The sequence below is a fragment of the Protopterus annectens genome, chromosome 12.part0, assembly GCF_019279795.1.
Source record: "Protopterus annectens isolate FY-2018-M chromosome 12.part0, PAN1.0, whole genome shotgun sequence".
NCBI lineage: Eukaryota > Metazoa > Chordata > Ceratodontiformes > Protopteridae > Protopterus > Protopterus annectens.
Window position 1 is genome coordinate 788225197 of NC_056746.1, and position 25755 is coordinate 788250951.

Consider the following 25755-nt stretch of genomic DNA (forward strand, 5'->3'; position numbering starts at 1 on the left):
TAAGTGCAAGAGGAGGCACTTGGACTCACCCCAAGTCCCCTGACAGAGGACACAGACTTAGGGGAAGGTTCCCCAAGGTCACCCCCCGAGGAAGTCTCCTTCGGAGTGCTTCGTATTAGAGGGGAGTGGTCAGCCCGAAAACCTTCCTCCGATGAGTCTGTGTTTCTGGAGGCGTTTGACGCAGGCCCATCTACCTCTTGGGTGTCCCCTCCCGCCGATTCCCTGGTAGATCTGATTACTACCAGGGCATGGAAGGAACCGGACACTGTGGAGCCCATACCAAAGAGACCAAACAAAATTCAGTCCACCCACAGGACGGTTTGGAGCAAGGGTGCTCTGGTAGATGCCATGTTGGTGGCGACTGCCACCAAGAAGGAACTAGCCCAGGAGAGTTCCTCGTTCCACCCTCCCAACAAGGAGTCTCGGATGATGGACCACCTAGGGAAGTGGATGTCCGCTTCAGCCACCTTCTCCATAAGGTCGCTGAACTACATGGCACATGTGATACGACTCCAGCGAGATCTCATCAAAGAATATGCCAGGTCGCCCCCAGAGTCCATGTCGGCCGAGGATAAGAAAACATTCTCAGCTCGAATGGCCACTCAAGTCCATTTCGAGCACTTCTATGCGGCTTCTTTCCCATGGTACGTAAGGAGCCGCTAGAGCTAGCGGAGTGGGCATTGTCTTACGCGGCATGCTTGGCTCCGTCCCTGCGACTTTGCAGAACGCTTCAAGGCGTCCTTCGCAAATGCCCCTTTTGATGGCTCTTCGCTGTTTGGAAAGACCGTCCGCGACACGCTGGTGTAGAGCGAGAAAGACGAGAAGAAGTTGTCTGCCGTCGGAATCCGCTTCTCAGCTCCCCAGAGGTCCTTCTCCAGGAACCAAAGGGGACAAAAGAAGATGTGGTTCTGGAAATCTCAACAGCCCCGTTTCACTCCGGACCCCTCGTCCTTCAGAGGCAGAGGAGGACAGGGTGGATGCCGGCCCAGAGGCAGAGGGGGACCGAAGAATTTCAGGTCGAGAGAACCCTTTTCAGATCAACCCACGCAGCAGCCCTGAGGGGTTACCTGACTGCTCCACTCTGGAGGCAGTCGGGGGGCATTTCTCGAGGCACCTAGCAGTTTGAGAGTCCATTACAACGGATCGCTGGGTGCTTCAAATCATACCCAGATGTTACACTATCCCTTTTCTGAATCTCCCTCTCAGACCCCTCAGCCTCCCTGATGTCCCACCCAATCAAAGGGAGGCAGCAGCCACAGAAATAATGCAGCTGCTAGAAAAACGAGCAATCCAGCCCGTCCCCCAAGATCAATCCGGATCAGGCTTCTACTCAAGGTTCTTTCTGGTGCCAAAAAAGACTGGGGACTTAAGACCAATCCTCGATCTGTCCACTCTAAACCGGTCTGTTGCCAAAGAAAAGTTCCAGATGGTCACCGTTCAATCCATTCTCCCACTCCTGCAGGAGAACGACTGGATGTGCTCTGTAGACGTCAAGGATGCGTACTACCACATTTTGATGGACAGACTATCCAGAAGGTTTATCTGCTTCCGGCTGGGAGCCAGCCACTATCAGTTCAGGGTCCTCCCCTTTGTTCTCACCACAGCCCCCAGGGTGTTCACCAAAGTGATGGCAGTTGTAGCAGCCCACCTGAGGCTTCAGGGAATATAGGTCTTTCCGTACCTAGACGACTGGCTCCTGACCGCCCCCACCAGGCATCTACTCAGCTCAGCCAGGAATTACTTCCTTCACTTGGCCTCTCTTCTGGGAATCTCAATCAATCTCAAGAAATCCTCCCTTCAACCAACTCAAACCTTGGATTTCATAGGGGCCAGGCTAGACACAAACATGTTGAGGGCCTTCCTAACTCCGGACAGGCATCGAACATTGACACTCCATGTGCTGGCCCTCCTACAATCCCCGGCTTCTCCAGCAGAATTGGTCCTGAGGGCTCTAGGTTCCATGGCTGCGGCCATCAATCTGTCACCTCTAGCTCATCTAAACATGAGGGTCCTACAATGGACCTTGCAGGTTCAATGGTCCATCCTGCAACATCCACTAAGTGCATCTATCTCCCTCAGCAGGAAATCCCTGCTCTGGTGAATCCAGTCCTCGGATCTCCGGGAAGGGTGCCCCTTCTCAATAGCCCCACCCCAAGCCACGGTGACCATGGACGCTTCTTGCCTCGGGTGGGGGGGCACTGCATGGGCAGAACCATCCAAGGCACGTGGACCCACTCGGAGACCTTGTTGCACATCACTGTCCTAGAGATGAGGGCGGTGCTTTTAGCGTTGCAAGCACTCCAGGCCCTTCTTCCCTTAGGGACAATTGCGATTCAAACAGACAACATGTCAGTAGTCTGGTATATCAACAAACGGGGGAACCAGATTCTATTCGCTGTGTCGAGAGGCCATGAGAGTTTGGGAATGGGCGATCGCCACCAACCGCTTTCTCATAGTAACGCACATTCCGGGTCGGTCGAACATTTTGAAAGACCGACTGAGTCGAACCTTCCTCTCACCATACGAGTGGTCTCTGAACCCGAGAGTAGCGAAGCAAATCTTCCTCAAGTCGGGTCAGCCTTGCTGCGATCTCTTCCCGTCACCTTCGAACGCAATGTGCAGCGAGTGCTTCGCTCTACTTCCCCCACCAGGGGAATCCCCCAGAGATGCTCTAGTGCATGTTTGGCCATCCGGTCTACTTTATGCTTATCCACCTCTTCCTCTGATGGTAAAATTCTTGCAGAAAGCTCGTCGGTTGGGGAGCAGAGTGATCCTCATAACCCCATTCTAGCCTCGTCAAACGTGGTTCCCTTGCCTATGGTCTCACCTGGTGAATTGCCATAGATTTTGGATCCCACTCCGGATCTGATATTTCACCCCCTGGGGTTGACAACCCCAAACCTGGACAATCTCAAGCTCACAGCTTGGTTGATCCAGTTCCAATAATAGCTAGGACTCCCGGCATCTCCTCTTCCGTTAAAGCTATTTTAGTAGCTGCTCATAAATGTTTCACTAGAAAGGTCTATAAGAGCAAATGGAAACGTTTTTCGATTTGGGCGGAACATAGAAATTTGGATCCCTTTACAGCCCTGATACCAGCTGTATTAGATTTTTTGTCATACTTATTTGATCAAGGTGCCAGCTCCTCTACCCTCAAAGTCCAGTTAGCAGCGATTTCACACTTTCATGTGGGAAGCGATCTCGGTCCTTTAGCTTCTTCCAAGATCTGCAAGACTTTCATAAAAGGTACTTTCTTGTTAAGGCCTCCTGTTAAGGATGCAGTCCCTCCGTGGGATTTAACCCTTGTTCTCCAGGCTCTTACTGGCCCTCCCTTTGAACCTGCAGCTTCGGTGGATCTAAAATATTTATCTTGGAAAACCGGCCTTTCTCATTGCTATCACTTCGGCTAGAAGGGTTTCGGAGCTTCAAGCCCTTTGTGCCAAACCTCAATACCGGTCTTTCATAAAGACAGAGTTTCCCTCAGGACCAATCCCTCCTTTTTGCCTAAAGTTGCCTCTTGAGTCCACCATTAATCTATCAATTTACCGTTTTTTTCCCCCAAATTATCATAACAAAGGTGAATACAAATTAAATTCTTTGGACGTGCACAGACAATTGAAGTTCTATTTACACAGGACTGCTGAACATAGGAAATCTGAGCAACTCCTTGTATCCTTTGCTAAACCCTTTTTGGGTAAACCTGTGTCAAAAGCTACATTGTCCAGATGGATTTCCCGATGTATACTTCTTGCATATAAGAGTTCTGACCGACCAGAACCTGTCTGAGTTCACGCCCATTCTACTCTATCGATTTCCACTTCTGCTGCCTTTTGGTCCAGAGTGTCCTTGGTTGACATTTGTTCAGCAGCCACTTGGGCTTCATCCCATACTTTTATTACCCATTACAAGTTGGACATAATTTCCAGAGGGAGGGCGTCCTTTGGCTCTGCAGTGCTCCGGAATATTCTTCCATGAGGACCTCCCAAATTTTTGGTAGCTGGGGACTGTGTCCCACAGGTTGATGAACAAATGAAGTTAACTACTTCAGATAAAGAAGTTATGTATTCACCATAACGTTCCATCTGAGTAGGTAACTTCATTTGTCAGCAATCAACCCGCCCCACCCCCCCTCTGTCCACCTAACCTGTAGTTCATCCTTTAGGATCTTTCTGCTTCCTGTGCCAAATAACATCAGGTTAGGATGTTTAGCTGATCCTTTATTTGTAGTATTCTATGATACTATAGCAAACTCGATCTGAGGACAGAGAGGGATGGCAGGGGGTTATGGGTAGGGGGAGGAGCTTGGAGCTCGGATCTTAGCTGAATAAAGCTGCCAGCTCTGATCAGATTCGGATCCGATACCCACAGGTTGACAAATGAAGTTACCTACTCAGATGGAACGTTATGGTGAGGACATAACTACTTTTTTGTCTGTGTGGCTGCCAGTTTGGGACATCTGTTCCTATTAAGAGGGCAAAATTTCAACATTTGAAGATGCACATAGTTGTGTGTTAGTATTAAATTAATAGGTTTTAGGGGATATTCATTTTTTTGTGTTTTTGTTTGAAGGCTTTAAATAAAACAAAGTTTTGTAAGATGTGGGCTCAAATGGATATGACAAGAAACCGCTATAGCAATGTTCAACCTGCCAAGGAGTGTATGCATATAACACAAAAGCTGGCATTCGATATTTAACAAAAAAGATGTTTTGGGTAAAAGGTGGCAATAATTTAATGCAATGATGCTTTCTGTGATGTTGGGGGGCTGCGGTGGTGCAGCGGTTAGCGTTGCTGCCTCACAGCAAGAGGTTCTCCCATTCGATCCTCTGCTGGGGTGCCTTCTGTGCGGAGTCTGCATGTCCTCCCTGTGGTCACGCGAGTTTCCATTGGGTGCTCCGGTTTCCTCCCACATCCCAGAGACATGCTGTAGGTGGATTAGACACTCTAAATTGGCCCTAGGCATGAGTGTGTGCGTGTGTGTGCCTTCTGTGTAAGGCTGGGCACCGGGCTGGCAACTCTACACCATATAAACTCCACTGCCAATCATGAGCGGACAGGTGATCCACTGTGGTGACCCCTAACTGAAAAAAGCTGAAAGAAGATGTTTTCTGTAATGTCTTAACATGTCAATGGTGTCACAGATAAATACAAAAAAGAATAGTGAACTATGTTAAAAAATGTAGCGTGCAAATAGCTGTGTTACAGGAGGCACACTTGGAAGGAACTGAACATGTGAATTTGATAAAGGTTTTCAGGATGGTTATTTAGCAGAATGTCTGGGGAAGAGGAAAGGAGGAGTACTTATATTAATTGCAAGAGGAGCTAAAGTAGTGATAAAACAGGATAAAAACAATAATGGCGGATTTGTAGTGCTAAGGGACTACTGACAAGGGAGAAGAATTACACTAGGCATGTATTTATATTCCACCTAAAACTGCTGTAATGGAGTTTAAGAAAATTCTGGATAAAATCAGTTCTCCACAAGGAATATTATAAGTGGGGGCTGGAATTTGATTTGCAGCAGTGAACATGTGTCTGGTTGGCCCAGAAGGTAAAGTATAACAAAGGAGGGGAGATTTTTGTAGAAATTTATGAAAATATTTTAGCATGGAAGATGCGAGTTCAGTAACAGGATTTGGCAGGGAATTTACATAATACTCCCCAAGGTATAAAAACTGGGCTAGGCTAGACAGAATTTACATTTCACATGAACATATGCATTTAATTGAAGGTCTTGATGCACACCCAATAACTGTTGCAGATTGTGCCAATAATTAAAACAAAAACACAGGGTAATGAAATTAAAATGAGACACTGGTGCTTTCCCACCTGTGTTGAAAGAGGAATTTAAGGAATGAGTAGTGGAGATTTTTCAGGAGCTATCCAAGAGAATAGAAATTACTTCTGAAAATATAGCTAGGGAGTGGGATCAAATTAAAGTGGAGTTTAAAAATAGGTGGAAATAAAAAGGAGCTATGGTTAAGTATTAAGAATTATTTAGAGGGACTGACAATGTTAAAGTATTGCAGAATGGGGGAGTCTCGCAGAACAAGCGGAGGATCAACTGCAGAATGCCAAGCAGAAAATAAGAGATTACTTCGATAATATACATGAGATTAGAAAGATTGCTGTTAAGCAACTGTTTTTTGATAACAGAGCACAAAAACTTTTAGCACAATGACTCGGGCAAGAGAAGGCCTATAGAAAGGGTTGTCACCAAACTTAGAGCACCTATAACAAGGAAGGTAACGAGATTTTGTAGCAATATTAGAAATATTTTGGAAATTCTGTGAAAGTCTGTATAAAGCAGAGAAATAAGTAACTCAAAAATATACAGATGGAAATGTTTAGGAAGAATTAAATATGCCAGGATTAGAGGTAGATGAGGCTCAATTACCAACAGTCAGGATAGGAAGAGATAAGAAAATTTATGATGTGTAACTAGTCTGCAGGAAGGTCCTCAGGAATAGATGGTAATCCTGTGAAAGTTTGGAAGCTAGGAGGGAAAAAAACGGATAAAATATTGTTAAAAAAAACCTTCCAGATCTTTAAGAGAAGTGCCACCATCCTGGAAGAAAACAGTAGTAGCTGTAATACCCAAAGCAGGTAAAGAGCCATCAGATCCAGTTTCATACAGGCCCATTTCAATACTAAACCATGATTATAAAGTCTTCATGTCTGTAATGGCTAAATGAATGGCAAAAGTAATGCCAAAATTGATAGGTATGGATCTGTGTGTTTTTGTGGATGTGAGGCAAACATTTGACAACATTAACAGAACATTGATCATCCAGGGGAAGCCGAATGTAAGAAAATACCATTGTTGTTGGTGGATCTTGATGCAGAGAAAGCATTTGACGGAGTCAGCTGAGACTTTTGAGAAGGGCAATGGAAGCATTTGTATTTCCTAAAAAAATTATAATGTTGATTAGGAGAATATATGAGGGATTGGAGGCAAAAATTAAAGTGGGTGGTTTCCTCTCTGATAATTTCTGCATGAGCAGAGGAACCAGGCAGAGGTCTTCTCTTTCCCCGTTATTTGCATTATATTTAGAACCATTGGCAAAGAAAATAAGAGACTCAGAAATTCAAGGATATAATTGGTATGGTAGCCAAGAAAAGCTGGTTCTGTTTGCAGATATATTTTTATACCTGAGAAAACCAGAAAGACATTACAGTGTTGTGGAACTGCCCATACATGTCAAGCAGAGTACCTCTTTGGCCCTTTTCAAAAGGAACCTTGACGATTGGATGGGAGATGGGAAATTCACCCCGGGGATCACATCAGTCGTCCTGCTAGACAGGGGTCCAGGGAAGTAAATATTGTGGAAAGAAATAGCCAAAGAATTGTTATGGCTAGTCTTGTATAGGCCCTAGGGCCGATAGCCTAGTACCAACCTATGAACATTTTGAGACAGTTTAAAATCTTTTTTGGATACACAATTAATGAACCTAAAACAAAGGAAATAGCAGTAAATTATTTATTCCCATATGAATTGGTTCAGCAATGTACATATTTATGGGGACATGATAAAATGAAGCATTTAGGAATATGGATTAAATGATTCTGGTTTAGCAGCTAAGGATATGTTAGAAGAGACAGATAATACAAAAATTATAAAAATGGAAGCTTTGCTATATGGATATGGATAGTAAGATACAAACAGTTAAAATGTTTTCCTTTATCTGAGAGGGGAAGCTGACAAGAGTCATGGGGATAAAACAAAACACAGTATTGCAGTGTGCCGTGCTTCCTGCTGCAATATTGTGTTTTGTTTTACTTGGAGTTTTATATATTACTGGCTGGTTTACTTGTTGGGTGATTGTATATATTAAGTCATGGGGATAAGCTGATTCTTCGAGTAGAACAGGGTGGATTTTTACCTGATTTGAAGGGGTATTTCAGAGCTACACAGTTAAGGCTCCTGTACATAGCACAAGCAGAACACTATAATTCAAAGTGGAAAGGGATGATGAAATAGGGGGAAGCTCAAGAAACGAGGAGACTGGAATTTTGGATGCAGGCCTTTAAGAACAGTCATCATACAGAATTTTATATCTGTAATGTAGGGAAAGTATCCTAAGAACTACGCCAACACTGGAATGGAGAAAGGAGATTCCGCCAATAGGGATGACTGCAGTTAGGGATGTAGACAGTAGGCAAGATGGGGCTGGAATATTTTGGAGAAAACTGGTAAGGGGCCCAAGGTATTTGGAGCAAATAACTAGAAAAGGAAAGATGATAAAATGGGAAGACACCAAGTATTTAGTTGGACTGCAGGCTAGAGATAGACTTCCATGTTGCGACTATGCACCCATCTTTATACCAGACCAGCAATCAAGGAGCCCTAATCCTCACCAGTGAGAGGCGGTCACTAAAAACAGGACATAGATATACACATTATTTCAAATGCAACTGTCTGCATCCCACACAGTTTCCCCCAAGAGCACACAGGGAACATACTGCACTTGGACAAGACTCTCTCTCTCTACAGATCCCAAGCAAGGTCAACCATGGGCACTGTGTCCCAGTTCCATGTATTTGGTGCACACATTTCAATATCTGATTTTTCACACAGACACACACACACACACACACACACACACACACACACAGACACACACACCTGGGAAAGGCTGACACAAATTCACCAGCTGTGTTTCCTCTTTCCAGATTACAGGGTAGCTGCCACCAGCCAAATACTCTAAGGCTCTTACAAGGGGTAACCAATTACACAGCATCAAATTAATACTGATATAAATGGTAGAGTGTGACCAAAGCAGTAAGGCTTTTCGGAGTGGCCACAGACACTGAGATAAGCACAGGTACTCTCAGGATATTTCAAGTATTCACCAAAAGACCAGCCACAATGAAAAGGTATAAAAATATCTAATAATGGATAAAAATAGAAAATGGGAAAATACTTGGTGCAGTGGGTTACGTCGTTTCCTCACAACAAGAGGTTGTCTGCTTTGATTCTTGGCTGGGGTGCCTTCTGTGCAGAGTCTGCATGTCCTCCCTGCGTTTGCATGGGTTTCCTTCTGGTACTCCGGTTTCCTTCCACTTTCCAAAGACGTGTGTTGAACGTTTCTCTCATGGCCTCTGTTGAAAAAAGGCTCTGTCCTAGTCGGACTTTCCTTGTCAACAAATGTTAACTACTTAATATTTAGTTATAATTATTTAGTTATAATAATCATCAGAGTTTTCAGTCACAGGAAATATAAAATAACACAGCCGGATAGAATTTTCACATGCAGAAAAAGAAATTCCAAACTAATCTCATGGTACATTTCCTAACTAAACTAGAGAGAATCTGTCCCAGGTTAACTCACTTAATATTGCAAGCCAAGATGTACTGCTGAGATGCTCACTTCCACAAGACAAGATGATTTACTCCATGCACTAAACTGTACAACTAACAACTACTGAACAACTGAGTCACTACTGAACTGTGATAAATGACATAGCTCTTTTATATCCGATTCCAAAGAAAAACAAACTGCTGCTGCCAGAGTTCTGTCCTTCAGCTGGTTCTAGAATTTCATCACGTCTAGTCACCTGACTCTGGCACAGTTCACATTCAGAACTCTTAAGATTCTGTTGCAACATTTTTTAACATAAGCAGCTTTTACAAATACATTTTAATGCAAGCATCTGTACAAATTAATGTGACAGTCAAATGACTCAAGATTATTTAGAAAACTGCAGCCAGTCATGCTGGCATATGGCACACATGCACTGCCTCACTTCTCCCAATACAGCTGGCAGTACCTCACACTGTCACATCTGCCAAGGATTGATTTTAGAGTATAGGCAAAGATAAAGAAATAGGGGGATCCTAAATGAAAGACTGGCACTGGTAGAGTTTTTAGCAGAATGTAGAACAGAACTGCCATCAAAAAATGAATAATTAGTAAAGCATATAAAATATTGCATGATAACCATAAGAATTAGTTGGAGGAGGTTAGAAAGGATTGGGAATAAAGATTGGATAAGCAATTCACAAAGAAACAGTGGGAAGATATATGTATGTCTGACAAATGTGCAACAAAATCTAGAAGATTTAGGATTTTTGCTGGGAAATGTTTACATAGATATTTTTATACCCGAAGTAGACTCCAGGGAATTTTTTCTCAGGTAGACCGCAACTGTTGGAGGTGTGACAGGGAAGAAAAAGGTAATTGGGAACATATTTTTCTGGAAGTGCGGTAAGTTGGTGGAATTTAAGGATTCCCTATGGGATGCACTGTCTGAGATGTTGAGTCGGCAGATTGGTGTAATGAGAGAGATTATTTTTTTAGCTATGACACAGAATCTGAATTGCCTAGATATGGTAAGGCTTTACTGTGTCTAATTATGGTGGCTGCCAAAAAAGCAATTACTAGAAAAAGGAAATGAAAGTATAAATCAACTGTAGTAGAGTAGAAGTAGTGAATATAGTAACAGAGATAAAACAGCTGGAATTGAAATCTTTAGAAAAGGCTAGGAGCAAACTACATAGGAGCAAAAATGGGAATTATGGGAACTATACATACGGGGGAGGAATGAGGTTTAAAAGAAGGTCTGGACTTACATGAGTTATGTAAAGTTTGAAAATGATTGGGTAGGTAAGTGATCTATAATGTTTACAACTGAGTGTGTCAGCATGGTTTGTGATGTAAAATGCCAAATGCTTGCAACTAGGACTGTGTTGGTGTGATTTTTTTTCATTTATATAGATGTATGATTGCTTGCGTCATAAGTGATGGTTTAATAAAGATATTTCTTGCTTTAAAAATGGGGGGGCAGGAATTGAATAATTTATGTAGTATTGCTTAGTTTATATGATATGTAGCAATATATGTGAATTATAATGTTTGTAAATGTGATTTAGTACAGTTTTGATTAATTTTGTATAAATGTAAATATGCCCTTGTTACAAGTGATAATTCAGTAAAGGTGTTTAAAAAAGAAAATGCCAGGCATACGAGGCACCTTTAGACCGCACTTGGAAGGACTTCCTTCATATCTGCAAAACCAACAGCACCAGAAATACTAATTTTAAAGACTTAAACCTTGCTTGTGATGTAAAACGGACCTGCTAGAGATACAGGTATGTACCCCAGAGGCTGCCCCTTCACTGGAACCAGAAATTATTCCTTGGTTTGGTACCTGTTTCCAGTGGACACAGGCATCCTGAAGATGGTTCATTTCCCAGGCCACTGCTTGTAAATGTTTCATTTCCAAACCCTTGCTTATGCAACAAGGGGTACCAGAACTTGTTAATTTGGGATGCATATTTAGGCTTCAAATGACCCCAGTGGTTGGTAGCTTAGTACACACCTGTGGACCTTTTGCAAAGTCGAGAAAGGAGGATTTGTAGAATTTGTTTGCTAAAGATAATGGTATGGGCTGTGTTGCAAATGGTATAGCCGTGGGTGGATGGGGAGGCTGGAAAAATATAATTAGATTTGTCACTGTGATGCATAAATTGTTTGTAAGGTACTATAAGTTGGATTCAGCACATTAGTTTAAAATCAGAAAAATGGGTGCATGGTATAGGGTCATTGTTGGAGCTTCCATTTCTAGTTTTTGTCATCAGTTTGTCATCGGGGTAGGGGCGGTGAAATTCTTACTCGTGTGTTCGGTTTACTGTTGAATACTTGAAGTCACTGCTGTCAACTGGCATGCGGTTGAAAGACAGTTTTCCCAATGGACAGAATGCAGACTCAAAATACATCAACTACAATACAGTGAATGGGTAGTGTAGTTCGAGTATCTGAGTTTGCCATTGTGCACTGAGATCGTGGCTCAGTGACTAACAGGGAATTAGCCCATTTCCTCACTGTAGTTCGATCTCTGAGTTGGTATATATAATTTGCAGGGGCTGTGGGGGGGGGTGCAAAATAATAAAACACTTGTACCATTGACTGTGGAATGTCATGGTACATTAAGGTGCATAGCATGGATGACTGACATCACCTCCTGCTATGTCGAATACATCGAACTACAGGTGTCGATGTATTCAGTTTCAACCTGGCCATAATTTCACTGTTCCGGATTCAGGATTTCGGGTTGACCATGTTGACCGGTCAACCTATGCAGTTTCAAGGATTCAACAGTAAACCGTTGGTTCTCTGCGCAGAATCATAAAATAGCATCTGGAGATTCCAGACTTGAAGGTTGTTTCCAAGCTGCACTGAAAGCTTGAAGGTCATTCATAAAGTAAGGTCTAGGTCCATGTAGTGAATGCACAAGCTAGAATTAGGAAGCCACAAGAAACCCCCCACTTCATTATTAGCAGCTCAGCCCTCTTACCCCATCCACCCCATGTCTACCCGCTCCTCCATGCCCCCATGTGGTAGTGTGGTACGGCCTTGGGGGGGGGGTGCAATATGGGGATCTGCAGTGTATTGCCTTGCCTCTGCAGCAGCTCAGCCAAGTCCCACTGCCTTTGCTGGCCACACCTTTTCTGGCCATGTCCCTGACCTCCATCAGAGTTCATTGTCTAGAGACACTCATGTAACACCCCCCTCCCCCAAACAGTCATTCACAGCTGTCCCTGCCACTCCCATCAATTGCCTGAGATGCTAATCGAACCTGGGTCGTCTTTGTCGTAGTCAGGGCTTTATCGCAGTACACCATCAGATTGGCTAAACCTTAAGGAAACATTGTTTAGGTGAATGACTTGCTTTGCATTGAGGAGATTTTTTATTGATGATCAGTCATATTCAGAGTTTTTCACTGTTTTTCGCAGATATTCAGCATTGCTAAGCAGTAGCAGATGCATGTAGTGGAATGACTAATATGTCAGAATTTCTGCATGTGAAGTACATCACAGTACAGCACCATCTGACCTTTATCTTATTTTAGAATGTAAGCTATGCTGCAAGTAAGGTGTACATACTTTTATTAAGTAATCCCTATGTAGTATATAATCTCATTTCAGTGTTTCACACTTTGTTTAGGTGTTTCTTAACCTAGACTTTATTGGCAAGACTTTTAATGCTGAAATAAGAGATTAGAAAAGGTATTCACATGTTGGGTTTTACTGAAACACTTGAGTGTGTTTTTTAAAACTAGCCATGAACATTTCTAATGAGCAGTTTAGCCTGTTAAATTTCACCACTTCTAAAAACATAACTGATAAATGGGAATTAACAGCTTTAAAGTATTTCACTGGGTGCTTCATGTCACAGCATTTAAGTTTCTTAACCATTCTTGCATCATTTTTTGCACTTTCCATTTCTAATTACTGTTAAGTAATTGCAGTATATTTCTTGGCTGTAGTGTCTTACAAGTTACTCGTAAGTATATACAGATAATTTGATTTGGCTGTAGGGCACTTCTGTGTTCATGTTTTCGGCAAAATCTTGCATATGTTAAAAATTAGCATTGTTCCTTTCAAAAAGTCCTGAATTTCTACTTAACTTTTGCATCCTTCTTTTTTTTTTTTTTCCTAAGGGTTCTCAGCATGCTCGTAAAAGTGTAATTCTTAATGGTGACCAACTTGTGTCCTACTATTACGATGATGCTCGCACACTGTATGAAGTCTTCCAAAGAGGCAAGCTGGTATCAAGTAAGTATTTTTTCTTTCTGGGTGTTAATGGCACTTTGGTACGTTATAGATTTTTGTTCGTCATTCTCCATTTAATTGCTTAATCCATTTCAGGTTTATGGGAACAGTCAAAATCTATTCCACCACTTAGAACAAGACAGGGAAGCTAATGCAACATGCAAACACAGCTATAAGTTTAGAGAATCTCCAGTTTTCATGTGTCATATCTTTGGGATGCACCCACATCCACTATGGACCGCAGAATGTCCTCTGCGGCTGAGTGATTGCCCTCTTGGGCAAGGGAGAAACACTTTTTTTGGTCTTGGGAGAAGGTTTACTACATAGCCTGGAAAGGGAACCTGATCCAGGGGTAGCATGACCGCTTTTTGTTGGCTCTTTTCCAGGGAATTTCCCTAGCAAAGAAAAAAAAAAACCTTGACTGCTCCTATTTCTGTTTCAGTGGACAGGGAAATTTTTCTAAGGAGATAATTTCTGCTTTTATTTTACCTACTTGCCTCTTCATGAAAGAAAATAGTTCTTTCTCTCTCAGATTTTTCGTCAGAAGAGCAATGACTGGAGAGAGAATATTGTGTTTAAAGATTTTCTTCAGCCTGAACATTCTCATTCTGAGGAAAGCATCACTTCAAACATCTCTCCAGATGACCTTTCCTTTTCTGATACTTTAAGATGAAAGAGTTTTTTTCCAGTGGGATCAGAAATAAATTCTTATTGCCCAGTAAAGGTTATTACGATTTGCTATGCAAGTCTGCAGCTGTTCCTCATGTTTTATGTGCTTTAGAGAATAATTTTCTGACAGCATAGTTGGACAGTCAGCCTCCTGTCCCTTGGAAGTCCTGAGATGCTATACAGAGTACCTCAGACTCTAAAAATACTTTTCTTACTCTAAAACACAGTGTGGTGATTTCCCTATCCAAAAACTGCGTCTGCTAGACAAATTGCTAATGCCACTCTCTCTGGCAAGGATGAGAAAGTTTTTGACACATTTAGGAAGAAAGTTTATTCTTCACTTTAGCATTTAGAATTTTGAACTGCCATGCTTATGTTTTTCTTTTCTTCCTCTGTCTGTTGAGAACATGAAAAAGTTAACTTGACTTTCACTCTTATGAAGTTCATTTTTGAAGGAGTCTTTACTGTCAACCTCTAATGTAATTAAACATTGTCTTAAATGTTCTTGTAATGCTACTGACACAGCCTCCAGGGATGATGCTGTTTCTGGGTCAGTTATAAAAAGATTTGCTTGGCTCCATTCTCAGTCTTCCTGAAGACGTTAAAACTGAGATTTTAAATTCTCATGGACAAGAAGTTCAGTTTGACCCTTCAACTTCTGAGGTGCTTAAGAAATTTAATGAGAGGAAAGTTGATTCAGGGGGTGATCCAAATCTTCCAACCTTTTTTTAAGGCAAATAAAAACAATTCCTTCAACTTCTGCTCCCTTTTTCAAATAATTCAAGCATCAATTTGCCACGAAACAGTATTTTCATAAATAATGGCATGAAGTGTCTAAAAAGGAGCAAGCCGCTCAAAATTAAGGACAGTCCAAAAAGTCAGCATGACTGCTGGCCTCTTCCGGTTCCACCTTCCTCCTTCACTGTCCTAGGCTGCAAATGTAAAATGCACTGGTAGTCATTCTCTCTGAGTCTTTACCAGACATTGTAGCATCAGATTCTTTAAAATAAGTGAGCTCTCAGTCATTCATTGGGGATGCACTTGGAGTTCCCATTCCAATCCAGGGGCTTCCTCCTTGCCAGTAAACAAGTTATCCCAGTTTACTCCAGTCGTGGAACAAAAGTGGTCATGGAATCATTGTACCATTGGTTGCCTGCCAAATGGGCATATGCTTTTATTCAAGGATTATCCTGGTGCCAAGAAAAGAATGGATGACTGTGTTAGCCTTCTCTTTTCTCTTTCTTTTTGTCAAGATCCCAACGTTCAACATGTTATTTCCACTGACCTTGTTTACTCTTGTTCCTTTTCTATCTTTCCTGGTAATGCTAGATTTAAAATATGCTTACCATCACATTCCTATTAGTAAGCATTTCAGATGTGTTTTAATATTTTTTGTATCTGGCTCACATTATCAGTTCTGTCATCCTTTGGACTATGTAATATTCTAAGGGTATTTACAAAGTGTCTGGCCCTAATAAATTGCTTATTACAGACTTTACAGCATTCATCTTTCCATATTTGAACAGTTGTCTTACATATGTACGTCCTCTTTCTAGTGTAAGAGTTGTTGGCAAGTCTTCAAAATCCCCTATTCATTCTGGATTTTCAAATGAACTTACTGAAATCCCCTCTCATCCCTTTTCACAAAGTTGCTTTCCTGGGATGTCTGTTGGATTCTACCCTGGGAAGAGCATTTCTTTCGCCATACAAAGTAGAGCTATTTCAAATGTCCTTCCTGCATTTTTCCAATCAAAGCCAGATATATGCCTTGATATTTTCAGAAGTGTGGTGTACATAGCTTCTATGATACTTGTGACTCCTGGCCAGACTTCACATAGGAAAAATCCATTGTTACCTCTGGTCAGTCAAGAATCTGCATCTACACCCTTTATCTTTTTAATTCCTTATTTTGGGGTCTGTAAGAATGCAGGTTCTATGGTGGATAGAATCCTCTTGGACCAGCAGCCCCTCTCCCCCCAGCTCTGGTTAGGGTGACAAGTTTTAGTTGTGGGGTGTTCATTGAGTTGCTTTCTGCTTGAACTTCAAGGTGAAACGTCTAGTTTGATATGTGATCAGAGATTGAGTTGTTGGTTTATAGTTGCAGGCTATTAGAATTTGGTGTGAACAGCACTGTACTGTCTGCCAATGTCAGGTGTTGATTGGTGGAGCACCAGCTCCTAGATACCAGTAGCCATATTGGAGAATTGTAAAAAGAACAGGAATTTCATTATGGTATGGATATATTACAAAAAGCATTTTACTGTATTTCTCACTCCTGGATTGTAGAATGCTTACAGATGTGCAAGATCAGTACCACATTGGTAAATGTTATTGCATTTTCTGTGAAGCAGTGCAAGCCACTTTGCATTTGAATCACAAAAAAGGACAAATTGCTATCCAGTGTATGAAAATCCATCGTGGATATTTCAGGGTGATTCTTTATCACCATTAATTTGTCTTGCACTCAATCCATTATGCTGTTCTCAAACCCCAGGTCACAGATTCAGTCTGACTCCAAGAAAATTAAGTGAAAGGGTCTTTTGTCTACTTTTTGCTATGACCTAAAACTGTATAACTCATCAGATAAATACCTGAAAGAGCAACTAGAGGTTGTCAGATGACAAAGGAATGTCATTTGGTCTTGACAAATGTGCAAAAACATTTTAACTGAGGGAAATTGAAGGTGCGAGAAAATTTAAAACTTGGGTAGGAATGGGATACAAAAGATTTGGATCAAAAGGAATATAGTTATCTTGGAATAGATGAAGGGAAACAATACAGCGTGAAAATGAGAACAGAGCCCGTTAAGGAATATTTTAGAGGACTAAAATTAATATTGAAAACTGCTTTGAAATGTAGGAATAAAGTTCAAGCTATAAATAGTCTTGCACTTTCTGCTTTAGCTTGCAGCTTTGGGGTGATTGACTCTCCACAAAAAGAGCTGGATAAGCTTGATAGAAAACCCTAAAATTGCTCCATGCCATCAAATGGTACACAAGAACAAATGTTTGCCAAAATTTATATATCCCTTGGTCTGAAGGAGCCATAGGCCTCCTTGAAATCTTCTGTGTATGTAGGTCAGTGATTGTGGGATTGCATACATATTCATTGCCATCATAAGATTCAAACGGATTAAAAGTTCTAAAACATGAACAAAGTAAGTCCAAGATATGACATCTTTGTTTAGGTTAGCAGTAGCCTTTAGGGAAAAAGTATGCATGGAAATTCAAGCAAAAGTAGACAAAAACCAGGTATCAACAGAAAGTGCAGAAAATTAAAGAATACAAAGAAACTGGGTCAGGAAGCAAAAAGATAAATGGAAAGATCACAATTATAGAAAGAATTTAGAGATCTGCTGGAACAGCTGCGTCTTGACCAACAGTTGTCTTGTGAATGGCTTAGATGGGGTGAATTTAAACCAAAAGATTAAAAGTTTATATTAGCAGTCTAGGATAATGAGCTAGTCTAGTCCAGGTACAGATGTGCTGTATCCAGGACGGTATGTAAGCTTCTGAGCCCCCCAAGCCTTTGTGTTGGAGTGCAGCCTTCTAGCTTATCAGTGGGAGTGGTAAGTACTAGGCAGCCTGCCTACCACAAGAGGAGTGGTTCTTAGCCCAGGAATTCTAGTTTATTGATCATTTGGGAAGTTGTCCATCTCTTTGAACTTTCTGGTTTAAAAGACCACATCTGCACTTGTTTCCCATCTTTCCTGTAACTAACCTACTGGAAAGCACTAGAAAGCCTTAAACTGATACAAGCCTTCTAGCTTAAAAGAGAGAATTTGGAGTGATTGAGCATCAGTTTTCTGTATTTTCTTGCCGTACTTAACTGTTTTCCGCCTAAATGCTGATTTTTTTTTCCAGTACTTATTGTGATTTAAAAGCTTGTTTTTTTTTTCACATATTGTACTTATTTGACTGCCTGCACTTTAAAAAGTTTTTTGTTTAAATTAACTGTTGTAGGCTACACACTAAAGTGTGATGGCCTTTTCTGATCGCTTGTAGTCGTTTAAAGCTGTTTTAAGTGTACTTTTTACTGTTTTTGCCTTATCTTTTCAACAAAAAAAAAAGTTCTGGTTTCCCACCTTTCTAAGCTAGTATAGTCCAGTTTTCAGGCTAGTGCTGAATTCAGGGCTGTGTTACAAGTTTCTGAGTTGCCCATACCTTACTTGGATAGAAGGAAGTTTCTCTGTTCACCTGTGAGAGAGGGGAACTTTGAGCAGCCATCTGTCCCTGGAGGAGTGGCTCCAGCCCAGAAGTTAGTTTAAAAACCGTGTTTGCACGGTTTTGTGCACTGGGCAGCACTGGTTAGCTAGGATTAAATTATTCCCGGCTCCACTAAGTCTCCTCTCAGTTTTTCACTTGAAACTAGTCTAACTGTCAACCTAAGCACTCAAAAAGCATCCCACAGTCCAGCACTTGCTCAGACCTAATAGCAAGCACTAATATACCCCGACACTTGACTACCCAGCAGGACAAGGCTCTTTATCCACCCCTCACCAACCAAGCACCTCACCCTACTATTCAGGCATGAGCAAAGGGCAACTTCAGGTGTACTGTCCAGTCCAGCTGGTGAATCTGGGTATCCTGAGGCAATGTTACAACTGCCTCATGTACACAGACAGCTCTCTCCTACCACAAAACACTAACATATGCGAGAGATGCAATTATACAGGCAAACTGGAGGCTAAGGTCTCTCCACCCAAGACTGGAACAGTCAGTCATGAGGAGAAGGTTAACATTTGCACCACACCTCCAGCCTCACATAGACCTACTAAACCAGCACTGGCAAAAAATACACATAAATACACTAAATCATACTCGGAGGCTCTAAATAAAAACCTGCAAAAGCATCAGAGAGCTCCAAAGCAGACACCCACAAAACCTGCACCTCCCATCACAAACCAGACAATACATTAAACACAAAATCAATGTGCCGCACAATCACAGCCCTTAAGGCGAAATAACGTACCTAACACACTAGTAATAGGCACACTGACACCCCACTCACTAGGCTGGACAAGGAGAAGGTTACTATTAGCTTCCTATTGGGAGCCAGAATCCGCCACATAACACAAGCACTCAGGTCACTCCAGAACAAGTACAAATATGACTCTGTCATTGTTCATGTTGGTGTGAATGACCTGAAATGTACCTCCCCTGGACTACATGAAAAGAGACATGGACGAGTTCTCTGATCATGTAGCCCAGGTGGGTATGACCCTGACCCTGAGTAGCATCCTGCCCTCGCCAAGAATGATACCTCAGTATAAAGAAAAAATGATCAATTTCAACAATTGGCTAAGCTTCTGGTGTCAGTCAAAGGGGGATCCAGTGTTTGTCGGCGTGGGATGACATGCTCGACAAGCTGTGTTGCTTTACAAGGGACTGCTTGCACCTGTCACCCCTTGGCTTTCGAATACTGGCCAAGGTTCTTGCTGCCCCCATAATGCCTTTTTTAGGCAAGGCTCATAATTCAAACCCACCACCGTAAATAGCACAAGTAAAAAAATGAGGGTTATGCTACTCAGCGCCAGGAGTTTAAATCTCAAAATGCATGCGCTCGAAGCACTCCTAAGTATGGAGAACTTCGACATCTGTGCGGTAACTGAAACCTGGTTCAAGGCTCCAGAGGGCACTCCAGCACTACTGGGCTACAACTCATACCACACATTTCGGCCACAGAACACGGACCGTAACACAAAAGGAAGGGATGTATCCATATTCATCAAGGATACTCACACCTCCAGGTTAGTGGTGCAGCATGATACCTCTGAGATCATCCATGTGCAACTAACATCGGGCAAATCTGCAATGCAAATTGTGGCCTGCTACAGATCACCTTCCATAACCCAGGACCACCACTCCGCCTTTCTGGAGACACTGGAAAACATGAAGGTCCTACCGAACACCCTGATATTGGCCGATTTCACTTACCCTACCATTAACTGGGAAAACTACTTGAGTACAAACTCCCAGGCTCCTGGAATTTATCAACTCAAATGCCCTGGATCAGCTGGTAAACTCCCCTACCAGAGGCCACAACATATTGGACCTGGTCATCACCAACATGGGCGACAGGTGTTTCGTACAGGAGGTCAGTCCGTCACTATCAGACCATAAACTAATCACCCTGGATGTCCACACCCCACCACCACCCTCAACCAAGGAAACCACAGTGAAAAACTTTTCTAAAGCAAACTTCACCTTACTTAAGGCAGAGGTGGTAAGTTTCACAGTCCCCACGCTAAAGGATAACACTGCCCAAGATGCAGAATCCTTTACAATTGCACTCTGTGAGCACCTACAAGGATGCATGGATCGTGCCATCCCTAGCAAGACCAAGACTCACTCCCCTAAGAGAAGGAAACCATTCTGGTGGATCCCTGCCATAAACAGGTTATACAACAGGAGGAGGAAACTAGTTCAGAAAAAACACAAATCCCAAGAAGGAAAGACATCCCTGATCAGTATCAGTAAGACACTAAGGTCCCTCATAAAATCTTCCAAGGCGAACTTCGAAAGAAAAATAGGCAAGTATTCAAAAGATAACCACAAAGCCTTCTTTAGCTATGTCAAGAATCTAAGTGGCAACTCGCAGATATGCTCTGAGCTACTGCAAATTAGCACAAAATATACTGAGCCTACTGATATTGCCAGCATCCTGGCAGATAGATTCAGTGCAAACTTCACCTCCCTCTCACCTTCAAAAGGGCCTACAACAATACCGGAAAAGTGTAGTGTCCTGGAAGTCACAGAAGCACAGGTGAAAACAGCCCTTTCAAAAGCCGAAAACACAGCATCAATGGGGCCAGATGGTGTGCCAGGCTGCGTCTTGCACGAACTACAGAATGAACTAACCCCCCACCTAAACACGTTGTTCAACCTCAGCCTCTCCACAGGCTACGTGCCCATAGAATGGCACACAGCAGCGGTAATTCCGCTGCACATAGGAGGGGCCACAACTGACCCTGGTAACTATCACCCCATAAGCCTGACTAGCCTGGTCTGCAAGGCTATGGAGCGCATCATCATGGAACTCATTAACAAAGACATTGGGACCCTCCAAACACTTGACCCGACCCAGTTCGGCTTTAAGGGTAGATCATGCCTACTAAACCTGGTTGACTTCTTCGAGACAGTCACCAAGACCATAGAAGAGGGAAAGGTGGTTCACACAGCCTACCTTGATCTCGCCAAGGCATTTGACACCATTCCTCACTCTGGTATTATATCAAAACTCACCAGCCTGAACATAAACCTCTACGTCACAAGATGGTTTGCCAACTGGCTTACAGACAGAACTCACACGGTAAGAATAGCGGGTGCCAGGTCCGACTCTAAATCAGTCAGAAGTGGTGTCCTACAAGGCTCTGTTCTGGGACCCCTACTGTTCGGCATATATTTCTCAGAAGTACAGGCAAACACAGGAGGACTATGGCTAACCATGTTTGCCAATGACTGCAAACTGGGAGCCATAATTGACTCTCCAGCTGACGTGAACATAATTCAAAAAGGCCTTACTGAGACACCTGGTGTCAGTCATGGCCTCAAGCTACATTCCAAAAAATGCATAGTCATCCCGTTTGGGAAAAACAAAACACCCACGAATTACCACTTAGGCGGCAGCCCCCTTAATACAGAAGTGGTAATAAGAGATCTGGGGACCCAGGTAGATAGTAATCTCTCCTTTGACAATCATATTGCCAAAGTAGTTAAGAAATCCTTTGTGGCCCATCTAATTACGAAGGGGTTCACATCTAGAAATAGAGGTTATAGTGCCCCTCTACTCGACACTCATCAGACCCATCATAGAGTACAATGCCCCATTTGGGATGTACCTCACAAGAAGCTTCCAACAGCTGGAAAGACCACAAAAGCACCTCACCAAGGGGATTACTGGCCTCAAACATATGTCCTATGCAACCCGACTGAAAAAACTCCAGCTGTACTCAGTGGCATATCGCTTACTCAGAGGTGATCTCTGCCTGACTTACAAAGCCATGTCCAACTCAGAATTGATGGACATGCTCCACCTAAAGAAATCCAAGTCACTGTGAGCCACGAGCTCTAGTGAGCTAAACCTCGCCACAACAATAAATAGAACATGCTGGAGGGATAGATTCCTGTCACAGAGAGACTCCCCATGCTTTGGAACAAAATTCCTAACTACATTAGGCAGAGCCCCTCACTAACACTCTTCAAGAGAAGCCATGACGAGTGGATGAGTAACAGAAAATACACCCCTGGGATCACTTCATTGGCTCTGCTTGACAGAGGCTCAGTTAATTAATCATTGGTGTGGCGAAAGCCGACACACTGGCTAGGCTTAAAAATGCCCTCGGGCAGATAGCCTAGTACCTACCTATGAACCTATGTACTAGATAGTTCAAAAAATCTATAGAAAAGGCAGGAGGTGAGACAAATGCAGGTTTTATGGTACAGAACTAGAAACAGTTACACATCTTGTTGCAGGGTGCAATACCGCTCATGACTGAAGATTTGTATACTGAAAGACTTAACATGTCAAGGTTTTCATACTGGAGACTTGGTAAACATTACAACATAGAGACAGCAAACGTGAACCATAAAGGGATAGTTGAAAATGAAGAAATTAAATGGGACCCCACCCTATTCCAACAGCTGCAAAGGTAGAAGCAAACAGACTGGATTTTGTAGTTCAAGAGAAAGATGGAAATAGCTTTGATTATCATTAAAACTGTTGCATCTAGTGACTACAGTGTGATATGAGCTGAAAGACATAAATTTGTAGACTACCAGAACTTGGGAACAGAAGCTAGAATAATGTGGAATAGGAATACACATCTTTCCAGTTGTATTAAGAGCAAGTGGAGTAATAAAGGCTCGACATTTACAGATATGCTACTGATAAATGTAAGCTCTTATGGACCGCAAATAAAGGCAATTTTTGGGTACATTGTGAGTGTTGAGAAGAACAGTCTTGTCATACGTCATACTGAAGCAAAACTGATTTCTTGAACTTTAATTATGCCCTGATTTAGGAATGGGGTTCATTTCTGTCAAGGAATATAAAAAAAAAAAAAAAGCATTTGGAAAAATTAAACTGTAGCAGAGAGGTCACATTACTCCTGAGAGGAAACAGTGTGGTTTGAGGCCATTATCACAGACAAATGAGCATAAGTTTCCTGCCTCATATTTGGACTGTCCTACCTTTGGAGAGGCCCTCGAGCTTGGGAGGAACATTGGAGTGGTGTCAAGCCAGTGTTCCTTCACTACAGAAGTACCTGGTGGAGTGTTTTTGAGAGGAACCAGAGGTGGAGTGTATGTGGCTTCTACAGTATGCTGCCAATATTCCTTCAGATGTTGAGTGTATATGGCTTCTACAGTATGCTGCCAGTATTTCTTCTTCCTCTTTAACACTGGCTAGAGCCAAGAGTTCTGGAATGCACTTCTACAAGATGGAGTGATAGAGGCTGTCCTCCCTGAAAGAAGAGTTCAGGAAGAAGGTCCTGCATGCCTATTTCTTGGGGTAGATGCTATTGACCATTGTTGCCCAGGACATGGTCTGTGAAGGAATCAAGCTGTTGCTTCACTGGAGGATCTTTGTCATTCCACTACTGCTTCCAGTTCTTTTTCTTGTAAGCCTTGCTTGTGGCAAAAGAGGAAGATGCAGGCACACAACCAGATAAAGGCCCTCCAGCATGCTGCCGCAGTCTCCCCTTCCATCTTCTTCATTGCAGTTATGACTGGATTTTGATTGCCGGTGATACGTGGAAGCAGTTCAGAGTTCAGTCCAGCTTATTGAACCATCACAAAGACCAGTGAGTTCTTGATGTGATCATTCTAAGACACATTCCCGAGTCCATTAGTGTTCTCCCCAGAAATGGTTGATTTGGTGGTTTAGACAATTTCTTGTGATCTGTTGTAATGGGCCTAAATTCTACTGCCTTAGAGGCAGTAGAAGGCTGTACCACTTTCAAATCAAGGGGTGGGAATTTTACTCTTCTCTAGATAGTGGATGGAAGATTTCCATCCCATTTTGTAATCTGAGAATTTGTCAGCACAGTTGTTGCATTCAGTTTTTAAATCATGGTGTGTGTGGGGAATTGTGCTGTTCCTCCTGGAGGATGTCTGGACGATGCTCATACGCCATTCTGCTGATTTGCTGTGGATGTGTCACTTCCGGAGTAGAATATTGCCTTTTAGGCATTTCTCCATGCCCATAATCTTTAAAATGGTGTTGACCACAATGGATGAAGCATTGTGAGAAAAGGGATCTCCTTATGATCTTCATGGTCAGTGTTGCGGTACTGATTCTTGGGTCTTCCTGCCATGCAAAAGCCTGCAACTAGCCTGGTTTCCAAAGTCATTTTATCATCCCTAGCTGGATATCCCAAGACTGCCTGGACTTCATGGTATAAGAAGGACATCTGTCAGCACTCTCTTCAGTTCTTTCTAGCTGTGCAGTCCAGTGCACTTCATGTGTGTTCAGTAAGCTCGCAGTCTGTCAGTAGGCTTGTTTTTCCCAGAGGACCACCTTCTGTCACATAAGTACCCCTTTCTGGAAATTTCTCTCCTAATTTAATGTTCAAAAAAGTCATCCATTGCTTGAAGTGTGGTAAGATAATCCCACAAAGATTTTCAGTCATTTTGTCTGTTCTGCTTGGGGCCTCAGCATGCCATCTGTAAATGTCCTGACTATGCACAAATTCTGTGCAAAACCCTGAAACATAGAACTGAGGTACTAGCCCACCCATATGGAGCCATCTACTGCAGGGCCTCAGCAAACTCTGGTGTTGGCTACTGTCATTTCAAAAAAATACAGAAAGATAAAAAGACCAAGGACCCCGACATTACCGAGAAAGCTCCAACTCTATGTTGTAAGTCCTATAGGGGTGGGAGGGTGGCGTAATGATTAAGGTGCTTACCTTAGAAACACAAGGTGTAGGGTTTGATTCTCACAGAGGGTAATTGGCTAGGCTTAAAATGGTCCATGAGGGCAGTTAGCCTAGTAATAATCTATGAATCTATGAGATGAACCATTTGCCGGTTGCCTGTGTCCTTTAGAGACATAAGTGCCAAACAAGGGATGAATTTCCTTTTCCCATCCAACTGTCTAGGTTGTACCTGAACTTGAAATTGTTAAAAAAAACTAACCTTGCCACCCCCCCTCCCCACCTTTTGAACCTGCTACTACTACCTCTCTAAAGATGCTCACCTGTCAGACCACTTTTCTTACAGCTGTGTCATCAGCTAGGAGATTTTCTAGGGTCTATATTACGTAGTTGAACCACCAGAATTTCGACTAACCTTAATCGACACGTGTGTCAAACCTGCACTTCATTGAATGGCTAAATCATCTATTTCTTTCCATGGGAAAGAAATTGGTTGGCCATTCTTTTAAATCTGTCCTTTTCCCGACTGTAGTGTGATCTTGGAGTTAGCATATTTAGTTAGAGGGGGTGTGGGGAGCACAGCCCCCTACTTCATAGTTTTTGTTATAATGTGTCATGCTTAGTTAGCCTATCAAGTTCTTTCCCTTGGAAGGAA

General features: G+C 42.5%; 1 protein-coding gene across 5 annotated transcripts in view; it reads left to right on the plus strand.

Moving 5' to 3' along the window:
- ACSL1 (acyl-CoA synthetase long chain family member 1) overlaps positions 1 to 25755 on the plus strand; it is a 1450848-nt gene that overhangs the window by 183813 nt on the left and 1241280 nt on the right. For all 5 annotated transcript variants that reach the window (XM_044089832.1, XM_044089833.1, XM_044089830.1 and 2 more), the window contains one exon: positions 13444 to 13558. In XM_044089832.1, the coding sequence (XP_043945767.1) occupies positions 13444 to 13558 (115 nt within the window). The remainder of the gene's footprint in view (positions 1 to 13443; positions 13559 to 25755) is intronic.